At 37.6% G+C, this 26089-nt stretch overlaps 1 protein-coding gene across 8 annotated transcripts in view; it reads right to left on the bottom strand.

Moving 5' to 3' along the window:
* Positions 1–26089, bottom strand: part of CADPS2 (calcium dependent secretion activator 2) — a 447742-nt gene that overhangs the window by 150954 nt on the left and 270699 nt on the right. For all 8 annotated transcript variants that reach the window (XM_072964582.1, XM_072964580.1, XM_072964581.1 and 5 more), the window contains one exon: positions 13220–13286. In XM_072964582.1, coding sequence (XP_072820683.1) covers positions 13220–13286 — 67 coding nt within the window. The remainder of the gene's footprint in view (positions 1–13219; positions 13287–26089) is intronic.

Below are 26089 nucleotides of genomic sequence, written 5' to 3'. Positions count from 1 at the left end.
AGTAAAAAGGCAAGCACACAGACTAAGAAAGATGTATGCAAAATATACATTCAACAAAGAACGAGTATCTATTAATATGGAGTGACAGATTGAGGTTACCTGGAGAAGAGGAAATTCTGCCTCAAGACTGCAGCAGCCCCTCCTGCCTGAGTTTCCAGCCTGCTGGTCTTTCTGGAGAACCCTGACTGATACCAAGAGCCTTACTATGAATTATGTACCCTTTGATCCAGTCAATCTCCTTCTAGGAACTTACCCAAGGAAATGGACGAGTACTCAGATGCATGTGCAGTGTGTTCACTGCAGCACTGCATATAAGAAAAAATTGGAAAAACCAACAGTGGTTTGGTTAAATACATTATGACATGACCACAAAGTAGTATAATGCTATGGAGCCAATAAAAGAGATATGACAGATTTTTTTCTGGACATAAAAAGCAGGTTAAAAAAAAAAGTAGAATTGTTAGGTAGTTAGGTAAGTGGGGACATCAGGTAGATAAGGTGGAGGAGAAGGGGGATGGTTGGAAGATGGTGGTATGCCTGCCTTCAGCATAAAGGGGTTTTACTTCCTCCAAATGAGAGCCAGCAAGAAACCAGTTAGAACCCAACAGCTGCAACTGTGCAGTAGCAACAAGGACCTAACCAGACAAGACCCAATGCTCATTGTAATATAATTAGCATTGCAGTTTAGGCTCCCATTATGGGTTTTTTTTGTGTGCATCATGGGTAAGGACATGCGCAAAAGAGGAGGAGCATGACTAAGTGCTCCATGGGCAAGAGCCGCCTATCAATCAAGAGATCACGTCTCAGCGAGGGTGCAAGGCAAGGGACCAAAGACCGGCGCCGCTCTCTGCCCTTGGATCAGCCGACCTCCCATTCTTAGAGGTGTACTTTCCCTTTGCTAATAAAGCCTTTAAAATCTTTCCCTACACAACACTTTCATCTCCTGTCTGAATTTTTATCTTTCTGGTAAGACAAGGACTGAGGTCTTTTCCCTTTTCTTTTTGGGGTAACAAAATGTGCTTTTTTGGGTAAATGCTATACACGCGTATGAATAGAAGGATACATATTAAAACATTTATAGTCATGATTATTGGGTAGTACAATCATAAGATATTTTAAATTAGTTTTTCAGTGTTTCTGGCTTTTTCTAGAGAATATGAATTACTTTATAATGAGGCTTTTTCTATTTTGGGGGAAAAAAACCCAAAGCTTTGTCTTGGACCAGTGAGGCCAAAAACTTGAGACACTTACAGTTCTTGCTACTCTTAGGTTTTCCTTTTCTTTGTCTTTCCTTATCGTTTAGATGGTCAATGAATTTGCTTTTTCACCTACACATGCCTAAGGCTTACAGATGAAACCCAGTGGCTCCCATAGGGATGTGTATTAATGAAGGTTTTAGTTTCCTTGTGTCAAAACATACGATTGTGGGTGTTTTTTCTTAGGGAGTAGTAGTAAGTGGTAAACAATAACATTATACTTCTATTGTTTATTCTAAAAAGCAGCTCATTTTCTCACTTAACTTAGTCCAAAATTCTGCTACTCTTCCATAAAGTGATTTAGCATTGTGTTATTTTAAAAATATTACGAAATACTTCAAGCATAAAAAGTGCTTTAATATACTAACATGTATACACCTACCATCCAGCTTTGTTGAATCATAATTTCTTATATATATATTCTTTAAGATTTTTTTTACTCTCTTTGGACAGAGATAGATAATGCCTATATTATTATACCTACTCGAACCCATTTCCTTTTCTCTCTCCTAAGAGGTAATCACTATGTTGAATTTTGTGTTTATTACTTTCATATATGTTTTAAAAATTCACTACATGTAAGTTCTTTTAGGCTCCGGACCCAGCACCAGTGTGTGTGTGGGGAGGGGATGGAGGCTGGTGCTTTCCATGCTACCAGCGAACAATGTTCTGGATACCAGCTGGGTTTCCTATAATTTAACCCAATTCTGATACTATCTGCCAGGAGATGGCATCAGGTTCTACAGGTGAAGGGCTCAGTCCTACAAGCCTGCCCTCCCAGTCCCCCGACTTGAGACGCCAGTTGCAAGCCAAGGTTGTTCACTGTGCTTCTGGTCAACTGGATGCAGACTGGAGGTTCTCCTCCTGACCCCTCCCTGCATGGCAGCGGCCAGTCGCAAATTCAGGTTGTCACCTGTGCTTCTGACCAGCCGGCTACAGATCAGACGTTCCCATGAACTCCTCCTCCCTTGGGTTCGATTAATTTGCTAGAGTGACCCATAAAACTCAAGAAACCCATTTACTCCCTGGATCACAGGCTTACCAGAAAAGAATGTAACTCCAGAATGGCCATATGGAAGCCAATTTTTCCTTTGTATCATCTTTCTTCAAATTCTAGTAGAAGTATCTTGAAAGTTTAGATTCTTCTCTCTCTGTCTTTTAACCTCTTTACATGTTTCATGTCCCTGCATTTCTCCCTGCTGAGTTCTCAGTAATTTCTTCAGATTCTAACTAATATTGTCATTAATTACATCACTAGTTTTCTCTTCAGAGGGGTCTAACCTACTGTTAACCCATCCAATAAGGGTGTAATTTCAGTGACTGTTTAAAATTTTTAATTAGTAGTTCTATACAGTCCTGTTCCACATCGGCTTGTTCATTTTTCATGGTGTTATGTTCTCTCTGTTGTTGTTTTGTTCTATTCTTACACTTTTGAACCCGCCTATAAATTTCATTGCCTTAAATACAATTATTTTATAATTTATATATGTGATAGTTCTATTACTGAAATTCTGGGGGATGTAAATAATTCGTTTCTTATCCTGTGATTTTTAATTATGAGCTTACAGTCAGCATAATTTTATCTGCAGATATCTTATAAAGCTTAGGTTAAGGGCTCACCTCTCACACACAGACATGTTTTTAATGTCGAATGCCCCAGATACAGCACCAATCGAGAAGTACTTTTTCAGGAGGGTGGGGAAGGGGGAGGTAATTAGGTTCACTTATTTATTTATTTTCGATTAATTTATTATTTTTTAAATGGGGGCACTGGGGATTGAACCCAGTTCCTCGTGCACGCTAAGCACGCGCTGCTACCACTGAGCTATATCCATGCTTCAGAAGTATTTTTTAATGTTAATTTCTTAACTTGGGCGTTTCTCTTATATTTAGATAAAATAAATGAAAACGTCCACACTGAGCACAGGCCAATAGTTCATGTTAAGGAATCTACCTGACTCCACATTCAGAGCCTAAGGCTACACGTAAACTGACTAGTTTGAGGGGGGGCTTTTTCCTGGTCCAGCACTGCACTGAGCTCTAGCTCTTAGAAGTTCTTTCTGAGGAAGTCTCTGCTCCGTACTCCCACCTTGAGAATGCCTTGGGTATGCTTTCTTTGTCTGATGAACAATGACATCCCCGCCCCACCCGCCCCCAGCAACGTCAGCATGCCTTGTCCCCAGGCTAGCCCCACTGCCACTACAATGTCAACTCACAAGCTTCACTACTTGGTCTCTGAGGTTTTCTTTCCTTCTTATAGTTGTGCATTATAAAAGATGTGCATTATATTTTATCATTTCTAGAGGTCTGCCATCAAAGAATTCTTAGCTCTATTTTGAGGACAATCCAAGACCGCCAATTAAAACCCTTTGGCCAGTCTTCCAAATCTAATTTCGTTTTATGGAGTTTCTGAATGGCAGGCCTAACTTTTACATGCATGAGAGTGAAGACCCATGTCCTTTTCACCACATTCCAGGGGGGAAAAAAAAATCTGTGCTGAGGTTGGTACACAAAATCAAACATATGTCCAACTTTGTCTTCTACCTAAAACATAATTATGAGATACCTGACACTATTACAAAGTAACTGTTTTGTGATCAATTATTAACAAAACAGAAATATATACTAAGCAAATAATTCATGTTTTCCATTTCATTCTTTCATCTGGGGAGTCTTAAAAACCTACTAAAAGAAAGTCTCCTGACACATCACCCCACGAACAATCTGGAACCTGCTGGGAGAGAGATGGAAAGCAGAGGAGTTCTGCCTTCCCCGCACGGCTGGCGCAGATCTCCCGAGATGGCTAGCAGGAGTGCACAGCCATCACCGGGTCTGGTACAACAGACACACTGCGCAGCAAGATTCCTCCACTTTTATTCATTTCTTCACCTGAACCCCCAAGCAGGGAAATACCACCTTCACCTTTAAAAGCCCATTTTCTATCTCTTTATCTAGTGAAACCCTACTCCTCCTTCCAAGGCCCCGACCAGTTTGCTCCCTTCATCTTTTGAACTGCATTTTCTGTGTGTTGTTCCTTGCTTTTACCTGACTGGTTTCTACAGTGTCTGGCATATAGGTAGCCCCTGCCTTTTAATTTCTCCATGAAATTCAGCTTATTAGAATTCACTAAATAACCTACTGAGCCACATTTGAAAATCTATTATTTTTGAAAGTACAACTCACATATTTTTCTTGTTAAAAACAACACTAGTAGTCTAGCAGCCCAAATTACCCGACTTGTTCTCTTAAATGAATCCTCCACTTGCCATACAAGTAATACCTGATTTTTTAAAATGCCAAACACTCCACTTAAAATGTTCAGGAAACAATACATAAACATGAGGCCAAATTCATTCCTTCATCTGACCAGCCTGTCTTGAGCGCCCATTCTGTGATGGACACACAGTGTGAGAGCCCTGGGGGAGCCAGATCTTACTCTCTCAGGATTCACAGAGCTAGGATGTAATCACAGTCATAAGAGAGCCATCAAAATGCTAAGAAATTTTAGGAAAAACAAAATGAAACAGCAAACGATAAACCAGAAAATAATTTGAGAAATAAATAATTGGGGAGTGATTATTCACATTAGAAATTCTTACTTTCTTAAAAACATCTGGTTTATGTAAATGATAAGATCTTTCTATATTTTATGTATTTCTACTTAGAGAAAAAGATAAGACTGAAATAATGGAATGTGTTGCAAACTGAAAACTGATCAGAAAAAAAAAATAGCCAGAGATTATGATATCTTGAGGATTCAAGTCTCAGTAAATCACAGACAGTTAAACCCAGATCTAAGTTTCACTGAAGAGAAAACATAAGATTATTCTCTAAGACATACTGGTAATGAGAGGTGAGGGCTCTGGACCCTCAATCTCAACTCCAGGGTTCAGAGATGTGGAAACTCACTTTCCCAAGGTCACCCAGGAGGAAATGATTATTTTGAGTCTAGAACATGTCTCCACAACCCCGCAGGGTATTCCTTCCAGTATACCTCACTTAAATTCACACTCTGAAATTTAAAAATAACTGTACTCCCAAAGGAAAAGCCAATTGCCTCTTAATTTCTGGCAAAGTTATTATTTAAGATAATAGGTATCTCTAAGAATCTATAGTCAAAGATGACTAGGGCTCCTAAGGGTATGGCAGAGAGAGAAAAGTGAACTGAACAGCAAGCAAGGTGAGGCATTGCCTGTTACTACTTATCTTCTCTCAGGTATATATGCAATAAATCATCATCATTTGTTTTATAGTAATTGATTATATCTTTAATCAATATAAAATTATAAACCTTTGACACATTTAATACTTCTCTTGATTTTCACTTGATCTGAATTTAATACTGTCATCCTACTTTCTCCCTGTGTTTTTGCCTTTTATTTGTGGTGCATTTTACATATGAATTTTGGTTTTTATCCTGTTCTGAGGTTCCGTTTGCTAATAGGTCCCTTTAACTCATTTATATTATATGTATATATTGCTGTCTTCTGCTATATGGTTACTAAAATTTCTTTGGCATCTTATTTTTAATCTACACTAGTTCCTTTAAGTTTTCAAAGACATAATTGACCCAATAGTTTCTCTATTTAGTGAAAAGCAAAATCATTTTTTTTTTTACTGTCTCTTCTATAAAAGTTGAGGAATATAGCTTTAGAGAAATCACCTACTTTCTAAAGCCATGGTGATTTAAATGATAAAGGACTGAATACTTGTTTTATTTTATTTTGTACTTCTTTCAATATTTTGTTTATTTTCATATTTCAAAAGTCATCTAATAGACCTGGAATCTTGCACAGATAATTGGGCCCAGAGTTTTAACGAAGAGTACAGACATACAGACGGAAGAGTGACAAAAAAACCAATGACTAACCAAGCTGTCACTGACAGTTAGGAAATCTGAGCCACAAGACAACTGAAAAAAGGGTAGTTTGGCTTTCGAATGCTTGATATCAGAAGCAACTATGAACACCATCTTTTTGACTCATAGGCTTTTGGCTCTATTTCTATAAGATGATGCTGCATTTCATGGTTTTGATTTCTCTAATATCCCTGAAAACCTCTGCTTTTGCTCATCTCTTCTGCAAGGTCCTGCTGAATTTCTGAGGCAAAGCCTACAGTGAACTCATAGCGTAAATTCAAGCGAATCCTTCTGAATGCTGTCAGCACCGTGTGGCTACCTGTTTGCTAGCCAGTATCCAGAAGGAGGGTACTCTGGAGGAGCTGCACTCTGAAAGGACGGTCAGTATCAGTTGGCATTAATAGTTAGACAATGCTGCTAACAGATAACCTACAGCGACCGGGGGTCACCATACTCCGTGCTTCTAGCTGGAGGCAGTCTTACAGCCTCCACTCTCCCCTGTCGCCACATGCCAGGGAATTAGATAGAAACAGGTGGTCTGACCTACTCTGATCAAGTTTTTGTTTTCATGTATCAGCTTACTTATAGGCTTATATTATATAGTATATTGCAGCTGAAAATCCGTGCAGTAGAAAGACATAGCAATGATAAACATTCAATATCCTTAACCCAATCCATTAGTAATAACTCCACAAAGAATGGATTAGCTGAGAATTGGGGGATATAAACAGACTTTCATCTGAGGACAGCGTTAAATCAGGTTTTGGCCTCAACACCTTTGACAAGGCACCTTACGTTGCTGAGGTCCCACGAGGCATCTGCATCTGGTCTGGGAAACCTCCCCTTTTCTTTTCAATTGCCAACCTGTTCAACACCTGTCTGTGTCCACACGTGTGCGTGCTAATGATGAATTTTTAGAGACCACAGCATTCACATTTGTATGTTGTATTCCTACTGCAAGGATCACGTTAACAGCTGGCAGCTTAGCAACTGCCACCGTCTAATTTCAGTAAAGATTACGGCTTAAAAATCCCTAGCTGGAAATATTCTTGGCAGAGGCCAAAGGTGCTGCGAGAGTTATTAAAAAAAAAAAAAACCAAAAAACAAAAAACCCAGAGCTTAATTTAATCAAGGAAATGACTATATATTCAAGATCTGATGAATTCCAAGGGAATATGTATTTACTGTCTTGACCAAATGGCATAAAAAAGATTCAGCAATCAGTGTACAAATTACAAAGAGGAAAGGCAGCCTTTTAAAAAAATGATCGGAGTGATTCACATATATTCACTTATTTAACATGTATTCAGGCAGTTTATACTCACAGTGAATTATAAGAAAGACAAGGTCTTTATTTTCATGAGCATTATATTCTAGAAGTGGTAAAGAGACAATTAAAAAACAAATATATAAATAAAAATGGTAACTTTGATTAGAGTTAAATGCTCCGAAAAATACAAGACTGGGTAATGTGACAGGGAGTGGACGGAGAGGCGCTTTAGATGGGGTGGGCAGAAAAGGCTCATTTGACCTAAACGGGTCGGTAGAATCAGCCCGTCACAGGGAAAACGTAAGCAGCAGAATGTTCAGAATTTCTCCAGAAGCATTTAGGGGTAACCAAGCAACAACTGAGTGGAGAAAGGTAGGGGGACACTTAATTCAAAGGCATATTTGCATAGAAATCACACTTTACAATAAACTCACATTATTATATATCTATTGGAGATACCTTTGGAGAGAGGGAGCTGGTGACCTGGAGGTGCTAAACTCCAGTTCTTGGCACTGTGGTTACTCTGGGAGCAGAGCATTACAAGTGAAGGCGCTGCTCAGTGACAGGCAGGGACTCATCAAAGAGGAAGCCAGAGGCTAGAATACGTGCACTGTGCAGGACCTTCTCTAGGTTATGGTCAGAGGTTATTCTGAGTGTCATGGGAAGCCATGGAAGGTTTTAAGCAGAAAATTGGCAAGATCTGAGTTATGCTTCCAACAGATTATTCTGGCAATATGAAGAAAGGACTGTAAGGAGAATGGCAGAAAGTAGAAGCAGAGAGAACAGCTGGGATTCTATTGTAAAAGTTCATGTGAAGGTAACAGTGATTTCAACTAGAAAAGTAGCAGGAAAAGATGGAGAGAATTGAATGTAAGCGGGATACCGTTCTGGCTGCAGATAAAACAGCATTTTCTGATTGTTGTAGGGGTAATGAAAAAAGAAGGGTCAAAGATGACACCAAGATTTTGGTTCAAGTATGCTCAATATAAGTCAATTTGATGTTTCATATAAAAGTTCGATAAAGAACCCAAATTAAGGGAGAGACGACATTCGTTTATTTTACACTTACCAAGTCTTTACTATGGGCAGGAATACTGCACATGTATGTGTAAAGCTATATATGCATATGAATGCACACAGACATGAAAATACACAGATACGGCATTTTAAAATGGAGTTGTCAATCAATTAAAAAAAATCAAGCCCATTAAAATTTAATTCAGATATCACAATACTGTACATTCCTCATTCATAGGTCCTTTCCTACTTTCATGTAGGTATGAGCTAGAAAAGACGAAAAACAGACATTTCCCTAGAATTTAAACATGAAAATAACAAAAATCTTAAGGGTACACAAGGTACATGTAAAAGAGAGGAATTTTTGCATTGGGATCACTGCCTGATCCACATGAGATTTTCCTTAGCAAATCCTACCCTACTCTCACCCCATTTTCTTTTATAATTCTAGCAGCTCTTGAGATACAGGGAAATGATCATCTTAACATATTTTAGAATTGTTCTGAAGAATAAATGCATTAAGTTTATTAATGTCCTAGGGTAAATTGTAAAAATTAGCACAGCCATTTTCTTTTGTTTGTTTTTTTGTTTGTTTTGTTTTGTTTTGTTTTTGTTTTTGTTTTCGGGGTAGGAGGAGGCTATGGTAAATTCAATTTTCACAAAGCAAAAGTAATCTTAAAAATGAAACTTAAAATAAGAAAAAAGCCTTTTCCTCTGAGATTTTTTTTTCAAATAAGCTCCATAATCAAAAGAATTTTCAATTTTCTTTCATATGTACATTTTGAAAAATAACACATACAACTTGACACATAATGATTATTAACTAGAAATATAACAAACTTTAAAAAAACCAAAGTTTTGGTGACTATTTAAACATTCATGAGTTATCTAGAGCTATATAAACCTCATTTCACATTATAGGTATCTATGCCTTTTGGCTTAGCAATTTCTTCAGGACTACTCCCACATACACTCAAAGATTAATATACAAGAATTGCAGATACATTGATTTTAGCAGCGTTTGTTGATTCTTTGAAAAAGGAGCTTAACTGTCTAAACAAGGGGAGCTGTTACACAGATTATCTTAATCTACCCGGTGGAAACCAATCATCCATTAAAAAGAATAAAGTGGATTTTCATATCCTGACATGGCAACATGGCTGTGACGTATATTTAAAGGGGATGAAAACAATTCACAAAACAAATGTATATGGAATGATTCCATTAGGGATGCATTAAACTGATACAGGTTTAGAAGGCAATGGTTACTTGGCTGTTTTGGAGAAGGAGACTAGAATAAGGTGGCAATGCTGAATGGGGGTTGATGGGGACCTTTCATTTGCTGCCGTAAATACTTGCGTGTGGTCTGATTTTATCCTCTACTGAGCAAGTCTTGGGTTTGTAAGTTTTAAATCAATTTAAGCCACAGAGGCAGAGAGCCACTACCCCGCACCTTCCTTGATCTGACAGCAGTATATTTGCTCACTTACTGTAAGCAAACATCAGCTGATGTCCTAAGAGTAAACCTAGACCATCTAATTTCATGCAGTAGTCGTGTTCTCAGCTACGTGACAGCAGCCTGCTGCAGTGCATCCCCACGTGTGCTGAATATTTTGGATATCAGTAGGCTGGGGCAGCCACCCTAAGTGTCGATTTTGATGGCAGCTCACTAACAGAGTGCTTCTCGTATGTCTGCAGCAGGGACTGATCACTCAGTGGCATGGCTGACTGTTTACATCCTGTGCCAACTCAGCTGATATGTAATTAACATTATGTCTTGATAGCCTGCTGTTGTTTGCAGCAACTTCAAGTCATGATTCTGACACGTCGACAACAAGCAGTGAACACTCTGATACAGGGCAAAAACAACATAGATGTCTCTCTCTTTCAGTTTCTAGTAATGTCACCTAGCAAGTGGCCTCCATGAGCGTGGGACTCTTTATGCCATCACTCACTGGCCATTTCTTTAATGTAGCAGCACTGTTGTACTTCATGAAATCAGTGATCCACAGTGATTATTCATATATCTGTCTGTCTTCAGATCAACTATAGTTACGTGTGTTAATTTAGTCATGACAGAGGAAGAGGTTAACGTCTAGAGACCAACAGAACTGGATTTGATCACTTGACTCTACCACATACCGACTGTATGATTCTGGGCAAATTATATAACTTCTTTGAATATCAATGTTACCTTATTCTGAAGAGCAAAAGAGATAATGTGGTAAAATGTGCTTGACATAAATGCTGGCCACATTTGCTTAATAAATATTAGATTAAATATAGCAATAATTGTATTAATAGGTGAATGCTTCAGGAATTTTTGGATTGTTACAGACTATGAAATACCTGGGGGCATAAAAGTTATTTAAACAGGCATCAGCTGAATGCAGAACTTTGAAATAGTTCAGTTTGGTTAAATCATAAATACGAATACAGAATTTGAAAGCTATTAGGTGGTTGATTATAATGAACTCAAATATACTAGGGTCATAAATACTTTACACCAATGACATTCTCCAAACCTAACACTAAAACACTGAATAAGCATAAGAAAAATGAGTAAGAAACACACATAAGTTTAATATAAACATATGTAAGTTTTGGTGAGATTTCAGACATATTCCTCAAAATCATAGTTCTTTCAATTTGGCTTGAGCCAAAATTGATCTTCATTTAGAAAAAAAATGTAGCCTTTTAAAAAATGTAAAAATCTATTTAATACTGTAACCGTACTGGCTTCAGAATCTAAACGGAATCCAAAACTAATCTTATTTAGAAGCTAAATAAACACCCCACATTAACAAATAATTTATTTTCCCATTTTCAACTCCAATTTAAATGTTTATACATTTTGAAAAGCCTCTTTACCTCACCGGCTCCGCCAGTGTTCACTCCAAACAATGACTTTGCAGCTGGCCCAACCTGCCCCTCAATCAATTTTTATGAGCACAAATCCTTGGGCTGATGGCTAGATCTCCGGCTATATCACTCATATAATACACACTCCCAAGTGGTGATGAGATTCACATTATCACCAGAGCACCATTCTGCCGACGGCGGCAGCAGACACAGCAGGGGTGTACTGTCCATCCTAGAAAACGACTCCTTCACCTTTCAATAGTGCAGCCTGCAGGTATGGACCCACTAGCTATGTGCCAACGGAATGAGAGCTGCCTTTAGAAATACGAATAGAAACTACCCTGTTCCTCCCCATGAGTCACTCCTGTTGAACCTCCATACATATCCACCTTGCATTCAACGTGTCTTCCTATTACATTTGGAACTGAGGAAGATTCAATTGTATTTAAGGCTTCACGAAGTTGTCAGAGTACTGGCATGTGAATCTCAGATACAGCTGGGTATGGTTTCTCTGTGTGAGTGCACGCATGTACATATATTTGTGTAAAGATATAACCCTCAAATACGACTTCAAAAGTCAAGATGATAACCTCAGGTAGACTAAATCTGAATTCATTATAGTTTGATGATGTTTTTCCTAAATTTTAATTATGGAGTACAGGGGTTTACCTCCTTTGGTTTAAATTAGATTTTGCCTTTAAAATGTTAAATATATTTTTAATATGGAGAACTGTCTAGTTCCCCAAAGACATGGTTAATGTTCCTGAAAGACATACCAGTTAATGATCTCAAAGTATTCAAATTCCTTCTTTCATTTCATTTTTTTTTCCCCTTCTTTCAGTTCTAAACTCTCTTATGGGGGAAAAAAAACAACAAAAAAACCCTACTCTTGACTAAAATTTAACACTTTTCCTGAAGTTACCATGCCATCATGCATGTCAATAAAATCATGTTATCCAGCAGTTGATAGATGGCTTTATTTCTGGAGGACAGCAAATAATTTTCCTCCCTTGTAATTTTACCCTGTTATTCTGATCTAGTCTATTTAATCCTGTTCAATGTGTGGGTATGAATTGATGAGATTTTACAGATTGCTTTGTGTTAAGAATTCCAAGGGTGTTTCTTTTTCATATATATTCACTGGGAATAAAATAGCTTGGATTTATCATGAAATGGAGTGACTATTACTTAGAAAGTTGTCCTTTAATGTAACTTTAACTGAATGAGTATATTCTAAAGAGCAAAGCTTATATCCATGATTCAAAAACAAAAACACAAAAGTCAGCCAAAGCGTAAATTCCAGTAATCTGTCTACACTCAGAATCCTACCACAAACAAATCTACCAGTCAAGGGGACTGAAAGACCTATATATGTGAACAAGTGATATATATATGGCACATTTTTTATAAAAATGCATGTTTCTATGTATTAAGTTTTATCTATAAAATATCAGAACAACACAGTGGTTCTCGGGTATGGTCTTGGGATGCTGGAGATCTTCAGGATCCTTTCAGGGGATCTGCGAGGTCAAAACCATTTTTATAACAATATTCAAATATCTTTGCCTTTTTCACACTTACTCTCTCCTGAGTGTACAGTGGAGTTTTCCAGAGCCTAAGTTTCATCTGATATTGCAACAGATTGAAGGCAGAAGCTGATATGAAAATACAGCTGCATTCTATTTTATTAAGCCAAGCATGAAAGAGGTATGCAAAAGAATAAAATAATGCCACTTACTTCACTAAAATGTTTGGCTTGAAAGATAGTTACTCTAAATAAAAAGGTTATCTGCATTGGCATGTAATGGGATAACTACTTTACTTTAAAATAAATCAAATATTTAAAAATTTTCTCAGTTTCAATTTCTAACACAGTGCATATTGATCGATGTAACCTACATGAAGACTTAAGAACGGTTTAGACTGATAACGTAACAGAAAAAAATATGTACTTACCTGGACAAGAACAAAGTAACGCTTTTTCCATCTTTTCCAAACCTTCTGTCCAAGAGCATACAGATATCTGGTAAGAGAAACAAACAACACATGAATAATGTTGTGTCCCACATAATCGGCTTCTGTAGGCATTTATTCTTGAGACCAGCCTGCTAAAGGCAAAGTTTAGTTCATTTGGAATCTGTGACAGCACACAGCTTCTGTGTTACAAAATGTCTGAGCCGGTTCTAAGGCTCTTGAAAGGGAATTGATTTATGTGGCTTATCAATTTGTCAGTTCTTCCCACAAATTGAGCGAAGTGGGAGTTAGGAAGGATAATCAAAGAAGCAGTAGGAATTTGATTCTTACACATACTTCTTAGGAGAGACAAAGCCTAAGGACTGAGCCATGGAACTAAATGTCTCAGCTCTCAGATGACCGGAGCTAAGGAGTGTGGCCTGGCAGGGAGGCGGCTGTAGACTCCAGAACCCAGGGTAAGGGGGCGCTGCCCAGTAGAGTGTCCTCGAGATATGTCTACACCAATCTCAGTTTCCATCTCCTCAACTATCAAATGAAAGAGCTGGATGTGCTGATTCCTAAGGTCCCTGCCAGCCCCATCATCGGGGGATCTACCTGACTTACTGCACATTTTCCTAACTATGAAATCCAGATAATAATGAAGACGACATCGTGTAATTTAACACAGTTTCCAACCAGGCTTTTGTTTAACTTTGCATTGCCAATAGTAACCTGAATTGGAATGAATAAAGTAATCAATCATTTGAGAATAGAACTTTTGTTCTTACCGAATATATATATGTAAGCTTAAGTAGCAAGGAGGAAAAAGAAGAAATTAAAAACTGATCGAGTATGAAGGGGTCATGGAGAGTTATTTAAAATCATACCACATACCTCCTACAAAATGGAAACATTGTTAGAAGCTTAAAATACGACAAGGAGAGACCTAATTTTTAAATTAAAGTAAGTGTTTTCAATATTTTATCACCATCCCTTTTTCTGAAGTGAAGGTTTAACATTGTACAGGCTACTCACATTGACTTAATTTATACATAATTCTGAGTGATTAAAAAAATCACTGGAGCGAGTAAGTTTCTTTCAGGGATCAAAGTCTCGAGACTTTCCCTCAATTTTTAAAACTAAAACCTTAGCTAGAATTTTTAGCTTCTGTCTAATGAAAGTGTCTCTCTTTTGCCAAACAAAGCAAACATACTTTTTGGCCCCTTTTAAAAAAGAAATATGGGATATTGGCTAAGGTGTGTTGAAATGAATGGGCACTCTTACCTATTCACTGCTAGCGGAGCGTAACATAAGGCCACCTTCCTGCAGGATAACATGACAATATGTGGAAACAGCCCTCACCTTTTAATTGGGAATTTATTAAGGAAATAATCAGATGTGCACACAAAGGTGTATGCTACATGGACATATAGAACAGAGAATAAATATAAAGTTATTTATATCATGGAAAACATAACACCCTAAATGCCCAACAATACGTGAATTGCTTAATAAATGCTCGCATATGTATAGAAAGGAATACTATGCTGCCACTGAAAACAATTTTTGATGATATTAATAACATAAAGAATATCTCATTAGATAATGTTATGTGAAAAGAACAGATTCAAAACTACACACATACTGACTGATTTGGAATTTTTTTAAAAATAGGTATTTATGAAATAGATAAGCCAAAATTTTAGTAATGGCATCTTTGAGGGGAGAGATTTTGAAAGATTTGTGTCCTTCTTTGTTTCCTATATTTCTAAATTTTCAGGATGAAAAACTACACACAAACATAGGGTCACTAAAAGTCAAAATAAAAACAAGGCTCTTACACGGAACGCATCAACAACATTGCCCAAGTCAATTACGTATTTTCTTTCATTCGTTACGTTATTTTCTTTCGTTCGGACACATCAGCTAAGTGAAGTGTTTGGTGAACGTCTATTCGGCTCTCACAATACCCTCGATAGCATATCGTCTGTGCTTGTGGACATAATGCAAATTCATTTAGAGACTGACAGAAACCTCTACTGCTACTGTTCTCACCTGTTCACTCTCTCCTCCTGAGGTCCCCTTAAGACCCTTTGCCCCATCTTTGCTCTAGCCTCTAATTTCTCTTCTATGTTCTGGTGATAGGTGTTTAGTTGCTCTCTTTCTGTCTTTCCTTCCCATGTAATTTCCCTCTCCTGAAAGGCACATACCCAAGCTCCTATTACAGGGTTAACGGCAATGACCTCAGGAGCTATGAACTGTGGTCACAACAGATGTTCCCGGTACACGTGCGCTAGCAGGATGTGCACCAAACAGCTGCCCAGGAGCCAAGAGGGCGTTTGGAATAACCTCTGCCTGTGACCACAGGCTGCTTCTTCAATGGGTCTCACTCGCTCATGCTGCCGGGCTACTGTGTCAGACATAGTGCAAGTGAATAGTGACACACAAACCATCAACACCACACAAGCAAGTGTCAGTCTCACTGACAGTAAAGGTTCTGCATAAGGGGTAATACTGTCAGCTGCCATTTCATTCAAAATGAGGCATCAACACATCTGGAATGAAAACATACCGTTCCTCTGAAGACAGAAAGCAGAGGGGTGGGCGGATGCACACATGTGTATACTGGAAGACGTTATAAGAAATTGGATAAAAGACAATGCAAGACTGGAACCAAGGTAAGCATTTGAAGGTTGGGCCTTGAGGTTTTTTGGGCTGTTGCACTATAAGAATTCAATAGAACATACACAGAAGAAATCACAATTGATTGATCAAACATTTCAAGGAAGGAGTTTTAGTCTCTACATCAGAAAAAGTTACATTCAATAAAAGTTTGGCTGCACAAAGGAAATGTTACAAATGCTATGTAGGAAAAATAGGATAGTTTCTGCCCTTTAGTTTTCATGTTAGCCAGATAAAAATTTTACATAAAAAATAAACATAAATAAAAGATATTAGAAAAGATAACTATACTGAATAAGAATACATTTAAGTTTTTTTTTTCACTCTAATTATGAGTTCTGGAATTAGGTTTCAATATCGCTGTCTAGCTGCTTTCTCACTGGTATAAAAGCATACTCGACATAAGAGACACATGGAAAACTGATAGAAACATGAAGAAAAAAATGTTCATCAATATTGTTTAAGAGCAAAAACTCAAAAACCATCTAAGAATGGAGCAATTAAAAGGATTAGGTTGCCATTAAGAGTGAGGCCAAAAAGAATGATATTGAAAATTATAATAATGTTAATGTTACAAAAAAACCCAACAACTGCCACATGAGCTTACAGGGTGTGCATGGGAAAAAAAATCCAGAAATATGTACTAAAATGTAAAACCTGAAGTTAATATCTGGCCAGTGAGATTAAAGGTGAATTTCATTTTCTTCTTCATGCCTTTTTGCATTTCCACCATTTCTACATTGTGCTTGTCTTCCATTTTTTTGGTTTAAGCAAGGTTTATTGGTATAGTTTACCTAAAGTAAAATTCACTCTTTTTAGGCATATAATTTGATGAGTATTGGCACCACCACAATGAACTTATAGAACATTTCCACCCCCCACCCTCCAAAGGTTCCTTCATGCCCTTCTATGATCAATTGCCTCCTCACATCCCCAGCTCTACAACCACTGATCTGATTTCTGACCTTACAGTTTTTTTTTGTCATACAAGTGGCATTATATAGTACATAACCTTTTTTTGTGTGGTTTCTTTCCTTTACTATAAAGCTTTAGAGATTCAGCTTTTTTTTAAATTGAAGTACAGTCAGTTACAATATGTCAATTTCTGGTATACAGCACAATGTCCCAGTCATGCATATACACACATACATTCGTTTTCATATTTTTTTTTCTTAAAGGTTATTCCAAGACATTGAATATTGCTCCCTGTGTTATACAGAAGAAATTTGTTTTTTTTAAATCTATTTTTATATATAGTGGCTAACATTTACAAATCTCAAACTCCCAAATGTATCCCTTCCTACGCTCTTTCCCCTCATAACCATAGATTGTTTACTACGTCTGCTAGTCTGTTTCTGTTTGGTAGATGAGTTTATTACCTCACATCAGTCAGAATGGTCATCATTAAAAAGCCTATAAATGATAAATGCTGGAGAAGGTGTGAGAAAAGGGGCCCTTTCTACACTGCTGGTGGGAATACAGTTTAGTGAAGCCATTATGGAAAAAAGTATGGAGATTCCTCAAAAAACTAAAACTAGACTTACCATATGATCCAGCAATCCCACTCCTGGGCATATTTCCAGAACTCTAATTAAAAAAGATACATGCACCCCAATGTTCATAGCAGCACTATATACAGTAGCCAAGACACAGAAGCAACCTAAATGTCTATCAACAGATGACTGGATAAAAAAGTTGTGGTATATTTATACAATAGAATACTACTCAGCCATAAAAAAGAATAAACTAATGCCATTTGCAGCAACATGGATGGACATAGAGATTGTCATTCTCAATGAACTAAGGCCAAAAGGGAAAGAAAAATACCGTATGATATCACTCATATACGGAATCTATAAAAAAGAGATTCAGTTTTTGCCTGTATCAGTTCATTCCTTTCTATTTCTGAATATTGTATTTCCCTGTATGACTTTACTTCAGCATGTCTGTCCATTCACCAGTTGGTGGACGTTTGAGTTATTTCCACCTTTTTGGCAATCATAAATAAAGTTGTGGTCGGGGAGAGAGAGTACCTTGGCTAGTATCCTGTACATATGTTGCAGAATCTCTGTGCAGCTGTAGTCTCCCCGAGTATTCTGTAGCGTTTCTTCTCAACTGTATGATTAACTCAAATAAAAAAAGTTTTTTGGAAGAGTATGTAAATAAGACCTGCCAAATACCAGACAAACTGAGGACACACACTTAACTGGGTTTGATGTGACAATTTACAACGTTACCCAATAAAATAAATATTTATCACACAGCATGAAAGCAATATTCTCTAATGAATAAAAATTTTCCCACCTTATTTGAAGAGATTTTAAAGAGCAAAGCAAGTCTTTTGTTTCTGGTGGAGCCTTCAATATTTTTCATTTTTATCAACCTACAGAATTTGGTTTTAAACAAAACATGTTTTCTCATCCCTGTTAACTTACCTCAGTTAAGTATGAAATGGGTGGAAAAGGAACACATATCAGTAGTTTTCACAGCCAAACTACATTCTCTGGTACCCCATGTTAGAGTATGACCCTAGGAAAAAGTTCCCTAATTAAAGTTAAATTTGATCCTAGATTATTATTTAAATGGGGATAAGAGATATTCTATCGCATATAATATATTTCAAAAGCACATATTTCCAATGTTAGCTCATACTAAATATAACATTCTTTCTGAAATATTTCCAACACATCACAATACTCACATAACTAGAGTGTTCTGGATTACTTAAAAATAACTGTCAGATACTATTTTAAAGTGTTTGCTTTCATTAATACGCTCAACTTCAGCAAGGTATTAAGAAGTTGTTCCCTTTGAACAAACAATTGCCTGCTTGACTTGAAAATCTTCTCTTTTACGTGGGATTAAGTAACAAAGAAATTAGCAGCACTGACACAAAGCTTGGGTTTAACGCGTAAGAGTAAAGCCTTGGAGCATTTGGTTTTATAAATCAGCATAAACACAGCAATAATCGTAAAGTATTAATCCCTCTTCTATGGCTGTTTCTAATGGAGAGTAGTACTTGCTCCAAAAAAACATAGGAATCAGCTAAGAAGAAAGGCACCAAATGAACTACATCTGTATCAATGTTCCATTCGCCTATTACTTTATTTGGGTTTTTTTTTGGTATTTCTGACTATTGTTAGGTCATGTTCTATCCTCCGATATCAAAGATAAAGGACAATGAACTATTTTTAAGATTTTTGCTTGTATATTTAAAATATGGTACAAATGTGTAGATTATGTACCATGCTATTAGGAAAAATGTCAAGAAGAGAAAAAAAAGAAGAAAAAAAAGAATTTCTGGTATGGCCAAATCTCATCAACGTTGTTACTATTGACAAGGCAAAAGGTCATTATTTTTCATCTACGATATCATAGTTATATATGCTCATTAGAAAAATCTCAATACTTAACAGTAAAAATTATACCACCTCTATGATCTAAAACATGATTCTTGAAAGGGTTAGTTATCTGTTAAGAAGCCAACTGAAACATGTATCATACTTGCTTCTAAAAGTTTTCATTTGTGGACAAACAAAAGCAGAGTCTCCATGAAATTCATCAGAATGTTCGGTGAGAAGAGGAATAAAAACTTTTCTGGAGAGATACGTTGAGTATTAACAATATGTATTATTCTATTATCAATAAAATGGTCTCAACAATATATCTATTGAGTAAAATAAAGTTTGGTAAAAAGAATCCTCAAGCAAAATAAAAATCAGTAAAATTACTATGCTTATTTTTTGTTGAATTTTCAAATAGATATTTACATTTCATCACATATTCACACTGCAATACTTGTAAAATAAAATTTGTTGTTGTTGTTGTTGTTTTTTGTGGGGGGAGGTAATTAGGTTTACTTATTTATTTTAATAGAGGGGGCTGGGGATTGAACCCAGGACCTCGTGCATGCTAGGCATGTATTTTACCCCTGAGTTATACCCTTCCCCTAAAATTATTTTAAATGCTTGTTTTTACACAGCACCCCTTTGAGTATTTTTTAAAATAGATTCATAACATTCTGTGACTTGCCTTCCCTTAAGTCAAAAAACCTCTGGAATTAGTTTTACTAATAAATTAAGCTACTTCCTATAAATGCTATTATTATCTTCTAATATAATCACAAAAGATAATGAAATTTTAAGAGTTCACTTTCTGATTCACTTTAAAAACTGAGATTCAACTCATCTTCATAACACAATACTTAAACTGCAATATGTACTGTATCATTCTAATATAGTAAAGAAAGAGCTAATATTCTCTATGTTTGACTTGAAATTGAAAATGGCAATATGAAATAAAGAACTGATTTATCCAAACACTTTAAAAGCACTTTATAAAATCTTTCTAACCTGAAGACCGTTCAAAGAACACTTCAAGACACACAAATTCTCCAGACATATTACTAAATATTGTCATTTAGTTTCAATTAGAGTGGTGGCACACAGTTCTAATGGAAAGGAGGATATGACGATTTATTTGCACGGAGTCCATGCTGTGGGAGTTCATGGTTTTACTTTATGATGCAAAATCATCACTAATGAATATTTGAAAAACATAATTGTATACAGGATACCGGAATTATTTGGTGCTTGGAAAAAAAAAAAGACTATTACTTTCAGTGGATCACTTATGAGTCTATCTTTTTATTCAAAGAAATGCAACAATCAATCTACATGTTGAATGATAAAGCCTGTTCTTCTACAAGCCCTCATTTTTCAAGGAAGAATACAGGAAGAAAAAAAAATCAATATATAGAGTAGTTTAGTACAGGGAAGGGCTTTCTTAAGGAGAAACCTCAGTCAAGGTTGAAAGAGCAATTAATGCAGCCTCAAAAATCTGGGCCATTCTGATAGAGTTCGGTTAACATGTGGCAGAAGTAATCATCCACTTGTGAAAATGATTTTCGGTTCATTCTCAAACACCTTTCAGACACTCATGATCCCATTTAACTGACAACAATACAGGCTATCCGTGGGCACCACTGCATTTGATGTGAAAACCAATAGGGACCAAACGCCCTCAGGCACTTTCAGTCATCCTGGCGCGTTCTCTGCTCGGCCGCTCCGTTCTTCCTTCACATAAAAGAAATCTTCCTTCTTTCACTACATTCTTTCCTTTATTTAACCCCACAAGATGAAGCCTTTTTTAATTTTTTTTTTTTTTTTTTTTGGTTTTGTTTTCAGCGAGGGATGAGAAAAAGAAACTGGTTCAAAACAATGTGTGACCTGGGCATTAAGAAACCCAGACGTGAATACTGTCCAGTTGGCTTTTATATTTTCTAAATTCTTATGGGAAAGGCAACAAGAGGTGAGGCGGCAAGGAAAGCATCACCCCCAAATAAGATACAGAGCATTTTGAAAGAAAGGGTGCACGATGAAAACCCAGGGACTCCTACTGCTGAGCAGGAAGTTAAAATGTGTGTGTGAGCTCCCAAAACAGGAGGCTTATAAACACAAAGGAGTAAAATGTAGTTCTTCAGTTTTCTGTATCACGTTTTGTGGAATCAGGAACGTTAAAAACTGCCTCCCCTCCTTTTCCTGAGAAGTCCCACCTTCTGCTGGTTTCATCTCAGTTAAATCGAAGTTAAATCTGAGCTCAGATCAACATTATCAGATTAAGTCTAACAGTCTAAGGTATAAAAGCTATCTTTCAAAAACTGGCTTGCCACCACACAATCTAGAAAATGAATCTAAGCAGACTGCCAAGATGAGAAAACCTCAAAGCCCCACTCCACCCTCAGGTAAGGCATCCAGAGCTGCAGGCGACTGCTCGTAAGGCAGGGGTTCTAAAATAAATGGCACTGCACTGTCACCTAGAAACAAAACTGAACTCAGGGAATTATATAAGTAGTTCTAAAAAAGTAGTTTTAAATAGCTAAACACAAGTGAAACCATCAAACTAAATCACACTGTACCAAGAAATCTTTTATTATAAAGGCATTTTTTTATATTTTTAATAACTGATCATCAACACTCCTTCATATCTCAATTAGCAGAAAAAGTGCCCTAATACACGTATTTTTTAATGGTTCACGATCTCATCAATGCTGATATTTAGAAAGTTATACAAATATGTTAGGGTCTCATTCTAATAAGATCTGCTACAGAAGGTATATTTTGCAGGCAAGGTTTTGTGTTTTTCCTTAGTTTTAATGTCCTCCAAACCACAGCACTACTTCTGCATGGGTAGAAACTTCACTGCTATGTTTAAAGTTAAAGAAAGTTAGTGAGCTTTCCAAGTTGATTATAAAATGTCCCAGAAGAGGATAAGAGGGAAAAACGTCCTGAGAAAGTACAGCATAGCCTACCCCAGCCAGGCACACTTGCTTGGGGTCAGGCCTATGCCTCTGTCCCCCAGGAGGAGGATGGAGGCTGGAGGCTGTGATGACCTGACTCGTTAGAGGTCATGCTGTGACACCTTCCAAAGGGAAGGATGTTCTGCACCACTGAGCAAAAAAACTCAGGAGCACCTAACTATGAACATGAAATAATTCACTTGGGTGATCCTAGATATTTTTGTGATATAGCCCAGTAAGCCTTCTTCTCCCTGAAAATGCAAATAGTTTGGTAATAACGAAATAAAAGTTTTAGCAAAGGCTTTTCTGCATGTATCATAGTACACCTTATTTACAACTGGAAATCCCTTCCCTTTTGGGGCATGTTATGCCTAAAGCAAAGCAAAATGAGCAAACATGTTTAAACATTATATACAATATAGGTAATGCTGAGTTAACACAGATATTTTGGGCCTCAGTTTCCTCTTTTGTAAGTGGATATGTCTGTTCTACCTTCTTCATATTTAAGATACATTCAGGTGAAATATGTATATAAAATGCACATTTTAGGGGGTAGGGCATAGCTCAGGGGTAGAGCACATGCTTAGCATGCACAAGGTCCTGGGTTCAATCCCCAGTACCTCCATTAAAATAAGTAAGTAAGTAGACCTAATTACCTCCCCTCACACACACACACACACACAAAAGACTGACTGTATTGAGGGTTGAGTGTAGCTCAGTAGTAGAGCGCTTGCTTAGCATGCAGAAGGTCCTAGGTTCAATCCCCAGTACCTCCACTAAAAACTAAATAAATAACCCTAATTACCTCCCCCTCCCTCAAAAATAAAATGCTCATTTTATAAACTGTACACACTCGAAAAAGAAAATTATCGAGGAGATTATTTGGGATTCAGTGTTTTCCACTTAGTGTTGTCTCAAGACATCTGGGTACAAAGAAGTATCACACAAAAACAGGATGGGTTTGGCAGGCAAATAAACGTGAGAAATGTGAGTTAAACAAAGCTGAACGTTGTGTGTGTGAGGACCAGTAAGAGCCTGCAATAGACCTGGACAATGAGACATGGAGCTGTGGCGAAAGGTGGAGGAGAACGTGAGTGTCTTCAAAATTACAGACTCTCCCTCATGGAAGGGCTTGTAGGGGTCATGGTCTCCAGCGTTCACTCTGGGGAATTAGCTGGACTAGATTACTGCTAACGAGCCTTTAAGCAATAAAATTATATAATTTTGTTTTTGCACTCTGTTTCGAATTAACTGCTATCCTATGCATAATTAAAACACCCTCTTCACTTCTAACACTGTTTCACTTGGAATCTATAAACACTTGTTTGGAAAAACATGTTTTCTGTAAAATTTGGATCATAATTGCCACGGATTATGGTTGATTCTCGAAAGGTCTCTCCTTCTACAGCATCAATGTCTGGTCTTAGTCAATGAGGACATTTAGAAATTTAGAAAACAAACTGCCTGCCCCTATCTTTGTAGTAACTTAGCTTTAAGTGAGCTGTTTACAAAGGTATTTGATTCCTCCTGACGCCAGGCACACTTCCCAGATCCCCTTCCCCAATAGCCTTCTTCTACCAAAACCATGACTTGACTTCACTTCTATGCTTCGTGCTCAATCTCCTCTGTCTTCAAGGAGGACTGTAAGTCTGGATCAAGACTTGAGGGACTGAGCAGTGAGATACCCTGGCTATCCCACCAGCTCTGACGTTGAACCTTGGCCTCGGTGTCTCAGTCCCTGCCCTGCTCATGTGTGCTTAAATGGTTGTTTTGATAAGACTCTCAATACTCTAGGCAAGGGCCTAACTTTGCTCTTGTTCTTGCAAATCCTTCTGTGGTACCCCGTTCTTAAATTCTGGACTCGCTACTTGTTACTTGGTCATAGACAGTTCCACGCTTCCTCACATCTGTGAACATTCCTGTGCCGAGATCCTTTGATACTTTTCTTGGCATTTTTTGGACACTAAGTACTCCTCGGTACCAATACTCTGAGTTCTCTCTGCTCCTCTGATTGTCTGCATGTTGTCTGTCTTACCCCATCTGTCCCACGCATCTTACAAGTCCACCCATTTCCAACAATTTAAATTCACTTAAGTTCTTGCCTTTTGTGTTTCCAATTTCTTCCCGTCCCTCAGAGTTCAACTGCCACTTTGTCAGAGAAGCCCTCCCTGGCCTCCCTAATGAAGTCATATTCCCTTCCTACAGGTACGCAGGGAGACGGGGACATTTCTCCCACAGCCCTGCCATGGTGGATGGCGTGGCATATTGGACCAATGTCTACTTCCGACACAGCACGGTGAGGGTAAGGACCACACCAGGTCCGACTCACCGCCCTCTCGCAGCACCATGACTTCCTACGTGACTTTATACAGCAGATACTCCACAAACATTGTTTTGGAATGACTAGATGGCTGTTTCTTGTTTTGTCATGAGGAACGATTATAAGAAGAACCTAATGAAGAAAGTAAATCTCTAGCAAAAATTTATACACTACATATCCAGGTAGAAGAAAAAGCCTTGGATAGACTTTGGATTTTCCATAAAGTGGGTATTTTTATAATTATTTAAGGAAGAGCATTCACACAGCTTTGGCAGCAGAATGTTACCCTGATATTTAACTTACTGGGGGAGATGAGAGCGTAAAGGACAATGAAGCAGCTCCTCGGAAAGCAGGAATTGGAGAAAGGGACTCCCAGGGCTTCAGGCAAGGCAGCTTGAATCACAGCTGAAAATGGTCCTGAAGTCACTGTATCCCACAGGCCTTCTAGTTAAAATGGAATAGAACATATTCCATGTCTCAAGACCTCAAAATGCCACCAGATTTCTAACGCCCAGTAATACACATGTATTTTAACTTTCTCTTACCTGAACATTGTTGGAGTCTCTGAGAAGGCCCAATAATTTAGAATCTCTTTTCTTTGCCTGAGTCCTGAACAACCGGCTTAAGACAAAAGAGTTACTAACAAGAGGCTAAGAGGTCACCGTATTACCGATAAAGATAATACGGAAGGATGCGGCTCATTTCTGTAAGAAGTGGCTTCCTTACGAGGTTCAGTATTATTATCCGTAGACGTACTTCTCCCACTCATCAGTGCACATCACGATAAGCTTGTCCACGTGGGGATCCTGCCCCTGACACACTTAGGCAGGGAGAAGCAGCGATCAGGTGTTCCCTACGAGAACTCACATTCAAGCGACAGACAAATGGAGCAGAAAGGGCTGATCTCTGTAGCCCAGTTCTTGCTCTCAAACCAGCTAAGGAGATGAGTTCCCAAAAAAGGAGTGGAGAGAAGCCAGGAATATTACCGTCAGGGATATCCCTCCACATGGAAGCAAGTATTAGGCGTGCAAGAAAAAATGGAGATGCAAGAGCGAAAATGGTCAGAGAGAGAACAAAGACAGAGAAAGAAAGAAAATGAATGATTCTCTTAAGCCTGTTTAACTGTTAACTGCTATGTGCCCGAGATGACTTTCACTATTCTTCATCTGTAAGATAGAAAGAGCAAGGCTTGCCCTGACTATAACAGACAGAGAGCATCCTTACAAAAGTCTAGCTAAATGATAGACATAAAGGGGCCTTTGAAATTATAAAGCACACTATAAATCAAGGCACTATCATTATTATAGCAGGAGCACATACTGAAAAATATTTCAATCCAACTTTTTTAAAGGACTCTTTGGGAAACTTAGGGAGAATGACAATGAATTTTTCAACTTGGTTCATTTAGGAAAAAAAAATTTCAAAGAAATGGTGCAAAAACTGAAGTATGTATTTTTCTACAATGAAGTGTAACTATGGTATCACACAAATTACAGCAAAACAACTAGTTCTCATTCATCAGATAAAAGTAATATTTCCATCGAATACCTGTATTATGTTTTCCTAGCTACTG

The sequence above is a fragment of the Vicugna pacos genome, chromosome 7 (genome assembly GCF_048564905.1).
Source record: "Vicugna pacos chromosome 7, VicPac4, whole genome shotgun sequence".
NCBI classification, from domain to species: Eukaryota; Metazoa; Chordata; class Mammalia; order Artiodactyla; family Camelidae; genus Vicugna; species Vicugna pacos.
Note: the sequence above shows the minus strand (reverse complement) of the source record. Positions and strands in the feature narration are given on the sequence as shown.